Source organism: Stegodyphus dumicola, chromosome 2 (assembly GCF_044657685.1).
Source record: "Stegodyphus dumicola isolate Sdum_Otavi_A_Nest chromosome 2, ASM4465768v1".
NCBI lineage: Eukaryota > Metazoa > Arthropoda > Arachnida > Araneae > Eresidae > Stegodyphus > Stegodyphus dumicola.
Window position 1 is genome coordinate 227,408,407 of NC_140769.1, and position 17,008 is coordinate 227,425,414.

Below are 17,008 nucleotides of genomic sequence, written 5' to 3' on the forward strand. Positions count from 1 at the left end.
AAGTTTCAAGAATACAATATGTTTTATCTTTAGCGAAAATATTCAAATGGAAATATTTCATTACTTATATATAAATTGAGATTAAGGTAATTGTCAATTAAAATATAATTTGAAATAAACATTAAATTTATTTTAATTATTTAATATTTTGTATTTTTGATTGAAAAAAAACGAAGCGTTATTTTCATGTATGTAATTGACTTTTGAAATTTTATGTTTTGAATAATTATTTATTTTTGACCATTGTTTCAGATTAAAAGTAATATGTGTTTTAAATGAACAGCTAGTATTTGAGGACTTCTTCTCTGAGGTATGTTAGAAAATTTTGAAAAAGGTAAAAAAGTTAACATTAACTAACTCCTAAAGTTAGTATCAATTAACTTATAATATTACCAGACTATTTATAAAATTAAAAATGTAATTAGATTTTTTTTTAAAATTAAGTTTCATATTGTTTTTTAATATATATATATTATATACTTTGAATTGGTGTATTGTATTATTATTGAATTTCGTTTGTGCAGTTTTTAGTAAAAATCTATTGAAGATTTTATGTTAATTCATGCATATCCATATTATTTTAAAATATGTGCGAAGTTAGCTTGATTAGTTATTATGAAATAAATAGCTTTAAAATCTTATTATTTATTAAACTGTTAGTTTAAAAATTACTAGTTTCTCTTTTAATTTTCAGACATATGGTTCTTTAAAAGGCATTCTTAAAGATCCTGAAAAAGGTACAATATGGGCATTCTCTGACATGGCAATTTATAGATACAGAATATATAGAGAAGACAGGTAAGTTCTTTTTAAATGGTCTTTTCAACGTTTAAATTATAAATTGTATTTAATAAAATGATTTCCTTTCCTAATTTTTTTAATTTTTAAATTGTGATTTTGATGTATAGATTATTATAGAAAATTTAAATTTTTTTTTTTAAACTATGTGACTGAAATCAAATTTATATATGAGGTACAATGAAAAGAAGCTAATTTTACTTGTTATTATTTCATGTAATCTAAAAGTAGGTCATACGTTGCTTAATAGGGAAAAGATAAAAATTTCCTACTATCAAACATTCTATGGGTACATTTAACACAATACATATTCAAGTTCTACAACAGTTATGGAATTTTATTTTAATAATTAGATGTCAAGTTTCTTGTAATATGGATAAGGTTGACCTGTACAAAGTTTCATTTTTGAGTCCCTAGGGAAGAAGTAAAAAGATTTTGGGGATTACTCTTTTGTTCAGAATTAAGCCAGAATAGCATATTCCTTCAAATTTCAAAACAGTTACATATAGAGTTTTAAGATCTCCACTCTATACTTCTGACTAGTCCAGAAGATTGTATTAAAAACATGGAAGGGTGTGTGACCATTCAACATGATGACTCTCAGACCTTGATAGCTTCACCATCATAGTGAATCTTTGCCCTGATGTCAGAAGAATATTGGGTGTCATGCTCTCTGCAGATAAAGGTAGATCAAGAATCAGTATACATAGTGAATCAATATGTAAAGTGAGAGCACATATCGTCTTCATCACTGAAGAGAATATGGGTTTAAGATATATTATTTGCACTATGCCTGGAAAGCTCTCTGATGTGAGAAACAAGCAGAACAGAGATAGCAGATCCTTTGGCAGGAAATTTATATATTTGAAATTTTAATTTTATTTATTTGAAATTATATATAATGACATGTTTGACGTATCTCTGTAGCCATCACTTATGATGCTCCATTGGCTATATTTTTAATGTTGGAATAGTGATGTGATTCATGGATTCATTATATATCAAATCAAGTATTTAGCCATTGGATTGTAAAAAAAAAAGTCAAATGAAGTTACCGGAGCCTTTTAATAAATATACTTTTAATACTGAAAATTATATGTAATGGCACGTTTGAAGTATGTATTATATGTTTATATATCACTAATGGCAAAGAAAGATTTTAATGTGGGCACTGTTATTATTAAAGAAGTTATTTTGTACAGACATTAGGTTAATTGGAAAAGCCGGAGAGATGAAAAATGAGCAACGCCTTTGCCGGAAATCGAACCACGGACCTCTGAAATACTGGCTCAGTGTGCTGACCACTACACCACGAAGGCTTGCTAGGAAGGCGGGTGAAGTACCTTACATACTCTCCCTTTTAAATGGCGACTGGGGTTTTAAGGGACCCTATCACCAAATTTTGGGTGTGGAGAGTCATTATCCACAACCCTTTCAGTTCCAGTGCCACTGTAGAGACCTTAGGTTAATTGAAAAAGCCGGTGAGATGAAAAATTAATAACGCCTTCACCGGGAATCAAACCACGGACCTCTGAAATACCGGCTCAGTGTGCTGACCACTACACCACGAAGGCTCGCTAGGAAGGCGGGAGATATACCTTACAATTTCTTGTACGGAATTCTGTATGTTATAAACTTATGTAAAGAATAGTTAAGCAACATTAGATTTACTTCAGTAATAGAATTACACAGTTTTATTCAAACCTGAGAGGTGGGGGTATAATTGTTTTCTCTTTCTGGCTTTTATATGATACAAATTTAAGACAAATTTATTGATCATAAATTTTAGCTTTCATGTTCATACTGTTGACCAGCATAACAAAATGTGCCTTTTAAAAAGTAATTTTATCAGTATTTTTTTATAACATATTACAGCAATTATTTTTGTACACTCTCATTGTTCTACATAAGACTAGTTGAGCTCTAGCCAATTATTTGCTCAGGAGATTTTATATGTAAATATGTAGAATCTCTTCTATCTGATATAATGTGATATTATTATTAAGCTCCTTTCTTGGTGTTCTTTAACAAAGAAAGTGTTTCTTTGCCTATGTAAAGAGGGGGATTTTGCTCTTGGAATAATAAGATTTTTGCTGGTGTAGGACTTTTCGCCGTCAGGACATATTTATCTTTATAAGACTGTATTTTATCTTGCCATATCATACTCGTTTTAAATTTATTTAGTTTAATAATTCTGTTTTCCTTTTGTATACTTAATAAAGGTTGCTTTAAATATATATAGTTATTTACAAGTATGAGATACAAAGAAATTACACATAGTTAGTGGGAAAATTATGTCAGTCAAAGAAAACTGGGACTAAACTTCTGATATAATAGAAGTTATATTATCAGTTTTAAAACTATGGGGGTATTACATGATTTGTCAAAATTTCTTGAAATTTTAATCAGCCAGCTCAGAGAAATCTCTCATACAAGCAGGAAATTCACATTTTTATGAAATCTGAATGAAAAACGGAATTACTTTGGAATCATGTCAGCACCTTACTCTCTTAAAATTAATATGTCATGTGTAACGGTGTATTTGTATAAAACTGTACACAAAAACATTTTATGTAAAATGTTTATTAAATCAAATTAAATTTTTAAACTAAACAAAGTTATTAATTTAAATCAATATAATACGGCAAGATATAATACAGTCGTGTAAAAAGAAAAATATGTCTTAACAGCGAAACGTCCCGACAGTGAAATGGCCACGGAAAATAGTCCCATTCCCGATTTTTGCATCCTTTGCCATGCAATTCAATTAAACAGAAAGGGTAGGGGAGATAATAACATTTGAACCAACATCAGTACTGTCAATATGCTTTGATAAATGAGGTTATGTAAATAAGATTACTAAAAAGTGAAAAATAAGCTTTTCCATATTTCATTTTATTTGCATTAAACAGTAAAATATTTTTTTTATCATATAAAAAATAAAGTAACATACCTAAAATAAAGTAAGTAAATTACTGAAGAGAATGAAAAGTAAGTTTAGAGGAATAGACTCAGATCTTTTTACACTCTTTCTTTGCTGCTCTTATTCTTCAGTGAGCTGTGTTATTTATTATGCTGCTCTGAATGGTGATTTTTTTCTTTTTTTCCTCCATCTTGACTGTGCCACCACTCCAAATTTTTGCTGAAATACTTTTGTAGACAATATATCAAGCTATAATTTTTTATTATGGCATGTCTACAAAAACATTATTGTCTGCATTTGGGAATTTTTACTTCTTTGGCAAAATATATTAATATTTCCATATCTGAAGTGAATATGGCAAGTTGCAACAAATTAATGACTGGTTCTGTTAGAAATTAAATAATTCTTCTTTTTAAAGAGGAAAAAATATTCAAAATATTCGAAACATTCTTGATGTAAAACATTTAACTATTTTTGATGCAATAAAATAATGACAGTTGCTTGGCATTATTGAAAATGCATTGAAGTCTTGACCAAATTCCAAGCTTGACCAACACAAAGAAATCACAGATTTATTCTATGAAAACTTAAATGTGACCCAAAAATTAGTACTGTTAAGCATTAAGCAGAGCCAAAAGAATGGTTTGCTATAAAAGTTAACCCTAAAGCTTTTAGAAAAGTCATTTAGGCCATGTGGATACATTGGGCTATCAATAAGAAGGAAGTTCTTCATCAAGGAAACAAGGAAAATATGCTTGGCATCTGCAAAATCTTTAATAAGCTAAATTTCATCATAATGTATTGGAACAATGTTATTACAGAATAGTCAAGATTTAATGTATTTGGGTCTGATGAATGAATTAGTATGTGAAAAATCCAAATTAAGAATTAAATTAAAAAAACTTAATTGCCTAATGTTATGCGTAAGAGTAGAATCATATGTATGAAGAAGTTTGGGGATATTTTGCTGTCTGGTGTGTTTATTGAAAATAATATAGATTAGTTTAAATATATAAATACTCTTAATGGAAACCTGAAGGCATTTGCAAGAAAACTTGGAATGCAAAATACATACAAGCTTTATCAAGATAATGATCCTAAAGTCCTAAATGTTCACTTCTAGCTATTATACAAAACTTCTTCATATCTTCTAGGCTTAGATCCTATGGGACATGAATGGAGTGAGTTGGAAGGAAAAAAGTGAGGAAACATACTTTTTCATAAACTCTACTAAACACAATTCTTATGTAATAATGGAACATTCTTATATGAAAAAATTAGTTGAATCCATGACAAAGCCTGTGAAAAATTTGTTTTAGCTAAAGGGTATCCAGCAAAATATTGAATTTCTTGTTATATCCGTGTTTTTATTTAATATACTAGATTGTTCATTCAGTGTGTCCAAATACTAATGCAAGTTCATTTTTGGAATTTTTTGAACAAATTATTGTTTTTTTTTTTTTTTTTTTATCAAAACATTTTAAATAATTTTTTTCAAAACGCTCAGGTTTGAAAATAGATGATCAATAGTATATGTAAAAAAAGTCATTTTGCTATAATTTAGTAACTGATATTTGCAAATAAAACAGAAAAACACAAGTATCTGAAAATAAATGGGAACTATTATATGTGTCTGTAAGGAAATATCATTTTGCACTTAAGAAAGGAAAGGTGGGGGGAAACACTATGCTACAGACTTATTCTCTTAAAAATCAAATGTTATTTTATACATCAAATTCTTATTCTCTCTGTTTCTAAAAGTTTAATTGCTCTTTCTTATAGTCACAAAAGAGACATGTAATTATAATATGTGTGCATAAACTAAATGAATCCTTTTAAATATTATTAAATCCGTACATTACCTCTCTCTGCGATTAATTTTCAACACATTATTATTAAGTAATAAGATTATTTTATGAAACATAATTGCCATATTTATTCAAATATTTTTCGCTGTCACATATTCACCTCCCCCCCTCTAAACATGCAGTTCAGATATTTCTGATATATGCAAGATGCAAAGTATAATGTGAAAGTAAAAGGAATAGTGTAGTCAACACTTAGTTAATGGGAGTAATACTGAGATTGACAACTGCAGTTAACTCAGAGTCCCAGTTAATCCAAGGGCAGTTAAAAAAGTACAGGAAAGATAAATGATCTATATATCAATTTACTTGTATATTAAAACAGTTTAATTTGGAGAATAAATTTGATTATATAAAATGGCCAAGATAAACTGAAGTTGAAGCAAGTAAAGAACACATGAACTGTTTGGTGGTGTTATATTAGGCGACCCAAGATAAATCAAACTAAACTGGACATTGTAGATTTGGTTTGGTTTATCTTAGGATCATCCTATATAAATTAAGTCAACATTCAAAAGAAAAGAACATGCAGTAAATAACAGAAAAATAAACATCATCCCAGGCAGCATAGCTCTAAAAGTACACCTACATTGTTGTGGGAAAATAAAGTATAATAAGCATACATTTTTGTTAAATAAAAATACGTAATGTTTGTTTACTGTTAGGCTGCCTGGGATTAGAAATGGTGAATTGTGAGTTATAAATGACTGACATAATCTGTTGTCACTGCTATTATCTCAAGCCCTTTTCTTTCTTTCTTTCTTTCTTTTTTTTTTTTATTTTCTGTGGACAATTTCATTTTATGCTGATGATTTGTGATGGTAATTTTCCCAACATTCCACAATAAATAAACTTAATGGTAAACTTTTCTTTATTTAAGCAGAATCTTGTTTGATCCAAAACTTAGTTAATCTGCCTCCAATTAATCAAGAATTTACTATGTTGAGAGCAGTAACTGGAACTTCTTTGAGATACAGAATACATAATATTAATACGTCTCTCTGTATATGCAATTTTTAATCTACCACCTTATTCTACATTCATACATAATTACTTTTATTCATGCAGAAAAGTTAAACACAATGTAATTCTCCTTTCCCTGTTTTAAAAATATAAAATTAATAAAAGTGTGGAGGACTTTGCATATAAGTTCGGTAATATTTGTCCAAAAAAATACTTTTCCAATGGTACCACCACATTCACCAGATTTTATTGCACAGATCATGCAGAAAAGTGGTTTTTAATTCAAAAACAATATACATGATATGTTTCTAATATCCTGTAATATATTGATCACAAATATTAATTACTAACAGCAGAAATTATCATTTGCATCAAAGCTAAAATCTAATGATAGAATTTCTTTAGTGATACATAAATCACACTACTCTGTATGTGTTTCTTTTTTTAATTTCAGTCAAATTGTAACCATCTTTTTCAATGTTATGAAACTGTCTTATTTATATGAATTGAAAAGCTGAAAGGTATACCATAAATTTCCAATCTGAAATCCCCCACCTAAATTGAGTTTTAATTTATTTCTGAATGAAGTTATTTAGTTAATTTAATCATTCAGCAATGATATTGTTACATGTGTACAGGTTTCATAGTTAATTGAATGCACACAGAACTGATGATAGGTTGATGAAATTTATTTTCCCCAAAGAAACATTTTACAGTTCATCAGCTTTTCTTAAAGTAATTGCACAGTTGTTCTCAGTATGACAGAGCACAAACAGTAGTTACCATTTCAAACTACTAAGAATGTTAAACACGAAACAATATACAAAGCCTCAGTGTGTAAGCTCGCAAAGTGGTCTCTCAGAACTCTGAGCTAAACTCTGTACTCAAATCTGAACTAAAGTGAGAACTGTGAAGTCTAACATAGTTTTCTCCCATCCACCAAGAAATTTCCAGTGTCTTTGAGTTCTCAGAATTGCTGGAATGCAGTAACATATTACAATTATGGTTGTACACAGAACACAGCATAGTTGTCGAAACCATTGCTGGTTTGATACTGTCTTGCCAACCATTATTGTTAAAAGGACTTGCTCTTGTAACATTTTCCAGCAAAGCTTCACTTTTTTTATTCTTTTCGTGTTACATTATACAAGAGACTGCAATTTTACTTACAATTTCACTAAAATCATTTACATATATATAATAAATTCAAAGTCGGAAATAACTGAAGAGCAGGAGGAGGAGACTCAGTTGTAATATATTCGGGAGCAGAAACAAACTTAGAAGTAATGACAAGCAGAATTTGGAGATCTACAGTTTTATTTTCACAACATGTTGCGGCGACATCAAGTTGGCACATTAATTGTGCCTGTTCCAAGAGATTTTACATTTTAGATAAATTTGCAATAAGAAAGAGCAGACAGACAGCAGTGAAGCTAGGCCAAAAGCGTGAAAAGAAGTGCGTAATGTTCAGGATGAAATCTTAAGTCAGACTGAGTTAATTTTGGTTCTCAAAGCATTTTGATTGGATAGTTAATATTGCTCCAAAATTAGTATTGGCTGATTAGAGATTTAGTTCCGTTTACATCACCAGAATTACGTAAGAGTCATATGACATAGATTTTTCTCGAAATGACACAGTGCAGAGAGGGGTTACTATTTTTAGAATAGAGAAGGAAAATTTATGTTGCTAATTTAATCTTCTTTACTTTTCTTACATATTTATAAATATACCTGTTCCAAAAAGCATACATTTCTGCTAACTTTATAGCAAGAAAGCAGTAGCAGACAGACTGCAGTGTAGCTAGGCCAAAGCGTGGAAAGCAAGTGCGTAATGTTCAGGATGAAATCTTAAGTCAGACTGAGTTAGTTTTGGTTCTCAAAGTATTCTGATTGGATGGTTAATATTGCTGTAAAATTATTATTGGCTGTTAAGAGTTTTCGTTCCACTTACATCATCATAATTACAATGTTGCTATTTTTAGAATAGAGAAGGGAAATTAATTTACGCTGCTAATTTAATTTTTTACATACTCTTACATATATATGGAATTTATAACAATATGTATTAGTTTCATTTATTTAATGTCAAACTTCTATTATAAAAGTTATATAAAAATAAATAAAGTTATATAAAATATAAACTTCCATAAAAGTTATGAAGCTGTGATTTGAAGTTTTCAGATTAAAAATAATTTTTCCCACTTCTGTTTTCTTCCTTCTCTTTAAAATTGTTATTATTTTTTTAAGTTGATGAGTTTTATAGTTCACTAAATGTGAATAGCTACTTATGGCCATTTTAAGAGATCCTGAATAGTAATTAGTATGCCATTTGGTTTTAATATAAACGGTATGTTCTCTTACATGTAAAAAGTCATTTTTGTATTGGTTTCAAAAAAAAAAAAAAAAAAAATGAGAGAGAGAGAATGAAAAGTGTAGAGAATATAGATAGAAACAAGTATTTCAGTTTTAATGCTGAAAGAAAAAAAGTTTCCCTTACCCAGAACATAAGCAGAAATAATAGTATTACAGTCAGGATAATTACATAAATTTAATACTATTATAGATAGTGATAGATACAAATAGATAATAATATCTTAATACTATTATCTTAGAACTGCTATCTTATTATTAGAGATAAAGAGTATTTACATGAAATTCAAATGCTTATGAAGTTTCATTAACAGATTTCTCATTTTATGAAACAGTCTAAGAAAAAATGTATAATTTAGAACTATGCATTTTATCATAAAAATATTAATAAAATTGCAATAGTATTTAATGAATTTATTTTTAAATGAATTTTTTTCTGTTATTAGATTTATCTGGGAAGTTTATTTAGACAAAAATGAATATGATCTTGCCAAGGAGTATTGCAAGGTAAATAAATAAAGTTAATACCTGAATATGTTTGATAGATAAATTTTGTATTAGAAAAAAAAAAAAAAAAAAAAAAAAAAAAGAATAGTCTAAAATTAAGGTACTGAACATAGATAAAAAGAAGTGTTCATTCTGGTAAACTGGTTATTACTGTGTCAACATAAAAAATTACTTATAATGTTTTGAGATTTTCCTTATTTCAGTTTTTATTAATTTATTATTTAATAAATAATTGATTGTATAATGGACTTTTTTATTGAATTTCTCATTATAATCATTTTAACAAAGTATTATTAAAATTTGCTTTAAATATCTGCATATTTTAATCTCAGTCTTGTGAGTCATAGTAGTTAAATTGTTAAAATCGTTGGATACTTAAACCTTATGAATTAAAAAACTCATATAACGCATTTGGAATTTATATAATATATAGCATAACTATGATATAAAAACATTTTATTAAGCATTTATTCTTCAAGAAGAAATTTTTTATGATATCTTTTCTTTCCAGGATTTAAATATCATTAATGTTTCTAACATTAGATTTGACATTAGATAAATTCAGAGGTTGTACATAAAAATGGCAACACCAGACTTGAAAAAGACAATTTTCTTTTTGCTATTTATAAAGCAAAAATCTGTATAAAAAATATTAAGTATTGATGTCTTGCTTACCCTCTGAAAATTTTGTCTGAAGCATTTTAACTTGAGATTTGAGGGAGGGGAATGTTTGATGTGGAGAAAAAATAGGCAACTTGACAGAGTTCTGAATGAAGCTGTAAATTATTGATTGTATCAAAAGTTGTTATGTCTGAAATCTTGACAATGTGCGTTCATTGCAAAATGAAATGTATTAAATGGAAAAATAAAATTTGCTTGTGGTGGGTGATAGCATTAAAGAAGACTGCTACCTCGAAGTGGAAGATCAGTGCAACAAATGGGCTTACTGTGCAAAATATTTAATTTAAAAAAACAGTTCCAACTGAATTAATGCAAAGGAATTGTATAAGCAAAATAATTTGTAGCAGAATCGTCATTGTAGAATTTATTGTGTTACAGATGCATATCTTTCAACTTTGTGTAAGTAAAAATTCGAAGATTGTTTTTTGGGGGGAGGGAAACTTAAAAAGTGAAATGAAACTAATACATTTCTGAATTTTTAAAATGCTTACATAGGGGGAAACTTATCATGAAAAATGGAAATTAGAGAAGTTAAATTAATTTAAAAAATTGCACTAGCTTTTTTTACTTTTGTAACCAACAAGTCAGATCTTTGTTTTATAATAGTTATTGTCTTAATTAATTTTAAGAATAAAGATATTAAAAAAAATTGCTAAAATGAAAGGCAACAACATTGTAAAATAGGGTAAAATGAACATTTATTTAAAATAGGGTAAAATGAACATTTTTATGTTATTTTTTTACTTAAAAAAAAAAAACTATTTTTATTTTAATGATACAATGATAATATTTTTATGTATGTTTTAAATTTTGTCATGAAGTTCACAAACTGCCAAATTAAAGTTTTTGTAAGCAGGTGATTTTAAAATTTGTTATTAAATATTGTTAAGTTACCAAATTTAGCAACGTACAACAGAAGAATTCATTTCAATTATTAAATAATGAAGAATTTGTATGAATGTATTTTCTTTACATTTTGAAAAATGGCAGACCCTAGAGCCACCACATTTTGATCATTATTTTGAATTTGCAGCAAAGTGCAGCATATCATTATTATACATAAATATATAAAATGGATTGTTGATCTGTAAATTACTCAACTTTCTTACTATTCTCCAACTTGCCTGTAAAGAACTTTGGCAGAAGCTTGAAATATCTGTTGTTTGCTGCAATAGAGGATGGTAGAAGCTCCATAATACTTAAGGTGATTATAATATAGTTTTAGCACATGTTATTATCCTTAGGATAGGAAGTATGATTAGTGATGTGTGTGTAATTATGAGGATTTCTTCATGATGATGACTTTTTTCCTAATCATTCAGAATGATTATGGTACAGTTCATAGAGCAAGTAATGCCTATTCACGCTTTTAAAAGTCTGAGAATGACACCAAATACCATCTGTTTACCTGAAATTTCAACACATCTTTGAGCCAGTGTGGGTGTGTTAGGAAACCAGGTAAGTCATATAACTTTCTTCCAGCATAAGGCACTGAAACAGATTTTATTTGAAAGAGGGTGTGGCATACATTAGCCACTATTCAGAACTTAAATGCCTTCATTCCAAAGTTCCATTAAGTTCTTTTAACCGCTTCCCTTACAAATTTTTTTGAAAAAAACTTGCAAAAAATCATCACATTTTTTTAATTTTATTATTAAATACAACAAAACGAAACAAATCAAAATATGTAGGCTTTAAGTTGAATTTTTAATTTTTTGAAGGTGTAAAAGCATTTATTTTTAATATTAGTTTACTATCCCGAGTTATCTCAGGCAAACGAAAAAAAGTTAAATATTAGTCTTTGTATAATAGTTTTTGAAACAAGTGACAACACAGAGTGATAATTGACATTCGATGCTGGTATTTGGTCTCTTTTCTTACTGGATTACCGCTGGAATCTCTTCACGGGAGCACAGAGTACATCGTCTTGTTGGATTTCCCCCCTCTTCACAATCACTATCTGAAAAATCATTGCTTTCGCTGTCTTGCATCATTGCCACTATTTTATTTTTTTCCAATGCATGTATTCTTCTTCATACATTACTAATCCACAAGCCGACGTATACTATACAATAGGGAAACACGTGACCAGTCCCTCCAAAAGAACCGTGCAACCAACAAAATTTGGCCAACTGCTGATCAAAGCTGAATATTTCCTTTCATTTCCTCTAGACCGAGTAAAACCATGATAAAACAAATCATACTAACAAATTCTGCTTCGCCCAAGTTTTCATGAGATAATAATTAACTGCAATATATACGAACCCGAGATGACTCGGGATAATCAGGCAAGCGATTAAATGTCCGACATGGCTAATTATTTGCATAAATCATGTTTTCAAAATATTTTCTACAATCCGTGTTCTTTTCTAAAATTCTGTAAAATGTTAATGATAAAGTTAATTTTATTGGTATGATGTTCTAATATTCTTTATAGGGAGATCCTGTAAAAATTGATAAAGTTATGTCTAAACAAGCTGATGATCTTTTCAAGAAAGAGAAGTGAGTTATTATTTAATATGAAAAATCTAAATTTTCAGAATTTTACCTAATTTATTTTGTAAGTAAAGAAGTTTAAAGTTTCGGCAAACACATTCCATCAAGTGGTATGAGTATAATATGATGCTGATGAAAATTTTTTCTATGAATCCTTTAGCCCCCCATTTCTTTTTGATATGTGTTATATTTAAAAATATTGCTTGTTATATATTCCATGTATTGTTAATTTTTATAAATTATATTATTTGTAGAAAAAACCAGTCTATTTTGAATATAGCATGTAATCAGTTTTCCCCCCTTATTATATTTGTGCTTTCATTCTTTTAAGTAATTTGAATTTCCTTTTGCTTTTTTTTAATCTTGTAAGTTATATCATTTTACTATGCTTGCAAAAACTAGCTGTGCTTAATTAAGAATCAGAAATATACCTATAACCTAGGTACTTCGGCCAAGAGCCATTATAAAAAAATTGTGAGAATAATAATGTTTCAAATTGGAGTTAAGGCATAAGATTAACTGTTGCCTCTGAGCAACAGTTTGAAATTAAAATTTGTGTAAAACTATAATTTACTATGTAATGTTGGTAGAAAAAATAAAATGTAAACATTGATTTTTGTCCCACAAAAGTGCCTGTAATAAAGTAAATAATTTTAGTTTTGTAAACCATAATTTCAGAATTTGTAAATGTTTTATAGATATTAAAAAAGGATGGTTCCAAGCCTAATGTTGATACAAATCTCAAAATCAAGTTTTGGTCAATACATATCTTAAAGTTTAACTAAAGTTTTGGTCAATACTTACCTTGCTGGTTTATTCATTTTAATTTTTTTTAAATGCATATTATTATATAAAAAAGTTATTTCTTTATTAATTAATAGCATTTGTTTATGATGTGGTTCTCTGGTGGGTAGATTCTATAATATTAGATACTCTAATGTTTTGTCATCTAATATATTAAAATTTTATATACTTAAAAATTATCTATGATGAAGCTAAGAAAGTATTTTTTCCTGTATAATATATATTGATTTTGTTTTTTAGCATGTTAATAATTATGTGAAATCCTGAGCTTACTGATGATCATGTGACAGAACAATCATACTCAAATCATTCATTCATGTTTTGTTTTATTTATATCAGAGTTTGATAAGATTTTATTTATCATATGCCATATAAGTATGTAATAGTTTTTTTAATTAGTAATCTTCATAATAATATATGTCACAGTTATCTTTTTCATTCCCTTTTTCCCTTGTTTTTTTTTAAATTAAATAAAATTTAATTACTTTTTTTATTATTTTGTGTGCTTAGTTTAAAAATGCATATTGGATTAATAAAAGTAATACAGTCAAAAGTCCCTAATCCAGACTCGTCGGGACTTCGATTCCGGATTATAGATCATCAGTTTAAATCTGGTAAGATGGCATGCAGAAATTATAAAATTAAAAATAGGAAAGCATAATTTATGAAATAAAGAGCAATTATGATCTAAAGGGTATCAAAATTTACAAAAAAAAAGCTTAATATTTATTTGTTTACTTTATTAAACATTTCTTTCAATGCGCGCATGCGTAAAGCATACATTATGCATAGTTGAAATTAGAAAATTGCAACCAGAAAACTATTTGATGTGTATTCGTGATATTTATAATGATGAGGAATTTGATTTAAATCATATCAAAGACGGAGTACATCGAGATGAAATACTACATTTAGTAAGGAATTATAAGCCGAATAAAATAAAAACATCTGCCCTGAAGATAAGGATAGTGCTGACAGATCAACTTCCGGTTCATTGCGCACCGCGACGTCCCCCCCACAGAGCAGCGTGAAATTGATAAACAGATTTCGGAATGGTTAGAGAAACAAAGGATATGCCTTTATCCATTTTTTTTTGCAGCAATTCCACTTTTTGTTTGATGGACATCGAAACGTGCTTTCTCTTTGTAGATCCTTTGGCAGCTCCAGAATCGGAAATTCTTTTTGACATAATCGAAAGTTCAAGCTTACTTTTATAAAATTGCTCTAACAGTCTGCAGAAATTAATAAGCCAGATCCAATTAGAAGATTAAGGAACAACGCAATCTTCAACATTAACTGAAATAGATAATTAGATAATTTTAGCTTAGCTTATACCATCCGTTATAAATTAAACGCGCATGCGTAAACGTATTATACGCATGCGTGAAGGTATTATGCGCAGGTGTAAAGGCATATGCGCATGCATTAACGCATGTGTAGAAAGTTTGTAGCTTTGAGGTCCAGATTAAAGACTTGACTGTATTAAATATTCTGTACACTAACAAAATATTCAAGAAATTATTTCCATATGAACTATATTAAGACTTGAAAGCTTTTCAGCAAATGTTCTACTAAAATTAAACATGCTGGAGTAGTTTAAGGGATTTGTGTGGCATCTTTGATGTAGCGTTAAAAAGTGTTTTGTTAACTAAAATAGTATAGTTACTATAGTGATAATTTCTTTAAGATGTTTGCCATTTTCACATTTCCTAGTCTGTATCTATTAATTTTCTCTAGTTGGCGGGTGGGAGATGAATCGAAGCAGCTTGTTGTCATTATATGCCTTTTTTGTTGTTTTAATTATGTTCAACTTTATAATTATTTCATTTTTTTGTTATATATAATGTAGTACTTGTGCTTTATTTCTAGATATGAAGAAAGTGCAGTAATATATGCTCAAACACACAGCTCATTTGAAGAAATTGCTTTAAAATTTTTAGTGGCTGAACAGGAGGCAGCTTTACGTAAATTTCTGCTGAAAAAGCTAGCAGGTCTTCGATCACAAGACAAAACCCAAATAACCATGATTGTTATGTGGCTGCTGGAAATATTTCTAAATGAACTCGGTGTTTTGAGAACAGCTGGAAAGCAAACAACACAAGAATATGTGAATTTACAAAAAGAATTTAGGTCTTTGCTGAAAGAATCCAGAATAAAGGTTATTTTCTTCATATAAATTTATGATATAATTCGACTGTCTTACTGGCTACCATGAACGCAAACACGCATGCGCTATTTGGACCGATTTATTCTCAAAATGGGGTGGAAGGAATCGGTGTAATCATGTCATAGGGATTTTTTCCGTTTTACTTTTTCCCTGTTTATTTCCACAACATTCAAAGCGCTCAGACATAAGAAGACAAAATTACTTTTGAGCAATCTAAGCTGATTTTCATTTATTATTAGCTGTTTTATTAAATTGTGTTTAATATTAAGCATTTATGTATATATTCTTAAAAATACACGTTTTCTAAAATTAGTTTTGCAGTATAACATTATTTTTTTATAAAAAAAACATAATAAGTAAATATTATTATAATTATTCAGTTGTTATATTTTATTCATGATTTTCATTATTTTATTATTATTACAAGGAATTCTAATAATTTAATTATTATAATTAATTATAGTAATTATATGGCAATAATAATTATTATAATTGCATTATAATTGATAATTATTTTATCTTTGATCTATGATTTATCTGCATTACTACACAGATAAAAAAATTTCCTATTAATTAATTATAATGATTATGCAGTGATAAATAATTATTATAATTATTGAGTAATTATAGTACTAATTATAATAACTATATTATAATAAATAAATATTACATATCTGCATTACTACACAGATAAAAAAATTTCCTATTAATTAATTATAATGATTATGCAGTGATAAATAATTATTATAATTATTGAGTAATTATAGTAATTATAATAACTATATTATAATAAATAAATATTACATCGCTTCGGTTTTTGCGCTGAAAGCTTTATGCAGTATTACATGTACTGGGGAGCTAAAAACGAAATTTCTTACCTCTGTACTTATTATTCTGTATCACAGTCACTACACATATCCAAGTTGTCTTCCTCTTCATCAGAGGAAATGATCAAAGATTCATATAAATCTTCAATCAAACCATCTTTTTCCCAGTAGTAGTTATGTAGAAAATCTACATGAGTGCAGTACTTCTTCCATTTTTCTATAGTTATGCTTTCAAGAGCTTCTTTTGTGATTCTTAATAATTTAGTCATTTCCATGTCTCCAGTTGTGTTGCAGTCGAACAAATTGCTTTATTTATTCGCATATGAATTCAATTGCATTAATGTCGCTGTGGTATGGGGGCAGACGTAGAGCCGTAAAACCATGTTTTTCGAGCATTGAATCAAATTTATATGACTTTTCTTTTAGGAGCATTTTGTTTCACAAGCTCCATTAACTCCACTTTCCGTAAAACTGGAGAGAACTGTACATTTTTGTTAAGTAACCAATGGATCAGTGTCAGCTCGTAATAAGCATTGTGGAACTGCAGCTCCCCCTGTTTCCACTTATTACTGTCTTTAATATTCAATATAGTGTGCCCTTTAGTCTT

General features: G+C 28.5%; 1 protein-coding gene across 3 annotated transcripts in view; it reads left to right on the forward strand.

The window, feature by feature from the left end:
* dor (vacuolar protein sorting-associated protein 18 dor) overlaps positions 1–17,008 on the forward strand; it is a 124,095-nt gene that overhangs the window by 81,670 nt on the left and 25,417 nt on the right. For all 3 annotated transcript variants that reach the window (XM_085811838.1, XM_085811837.1, XM_085811839.1), the window contains 5 exons: positions 253–310; positions 695–798; positions 9,366–9,426; positions 12,545–12,609; positions 15,277–15,565. In XM_085811838.1, coding sequence (XP_085667964.1) covers positions 253–310; positions 695–798; positions 9,366–9,426; positions 12,545–12,609; positions 15,277–15,565 — 577 coding nt within the window. The remainder of the gene's footprint in view (positions 1–252; positions 311–694; positions 799–9,365; positions 9,427–12,544; positions 12,610–15,276; positions 15,566–17,008) is intronic.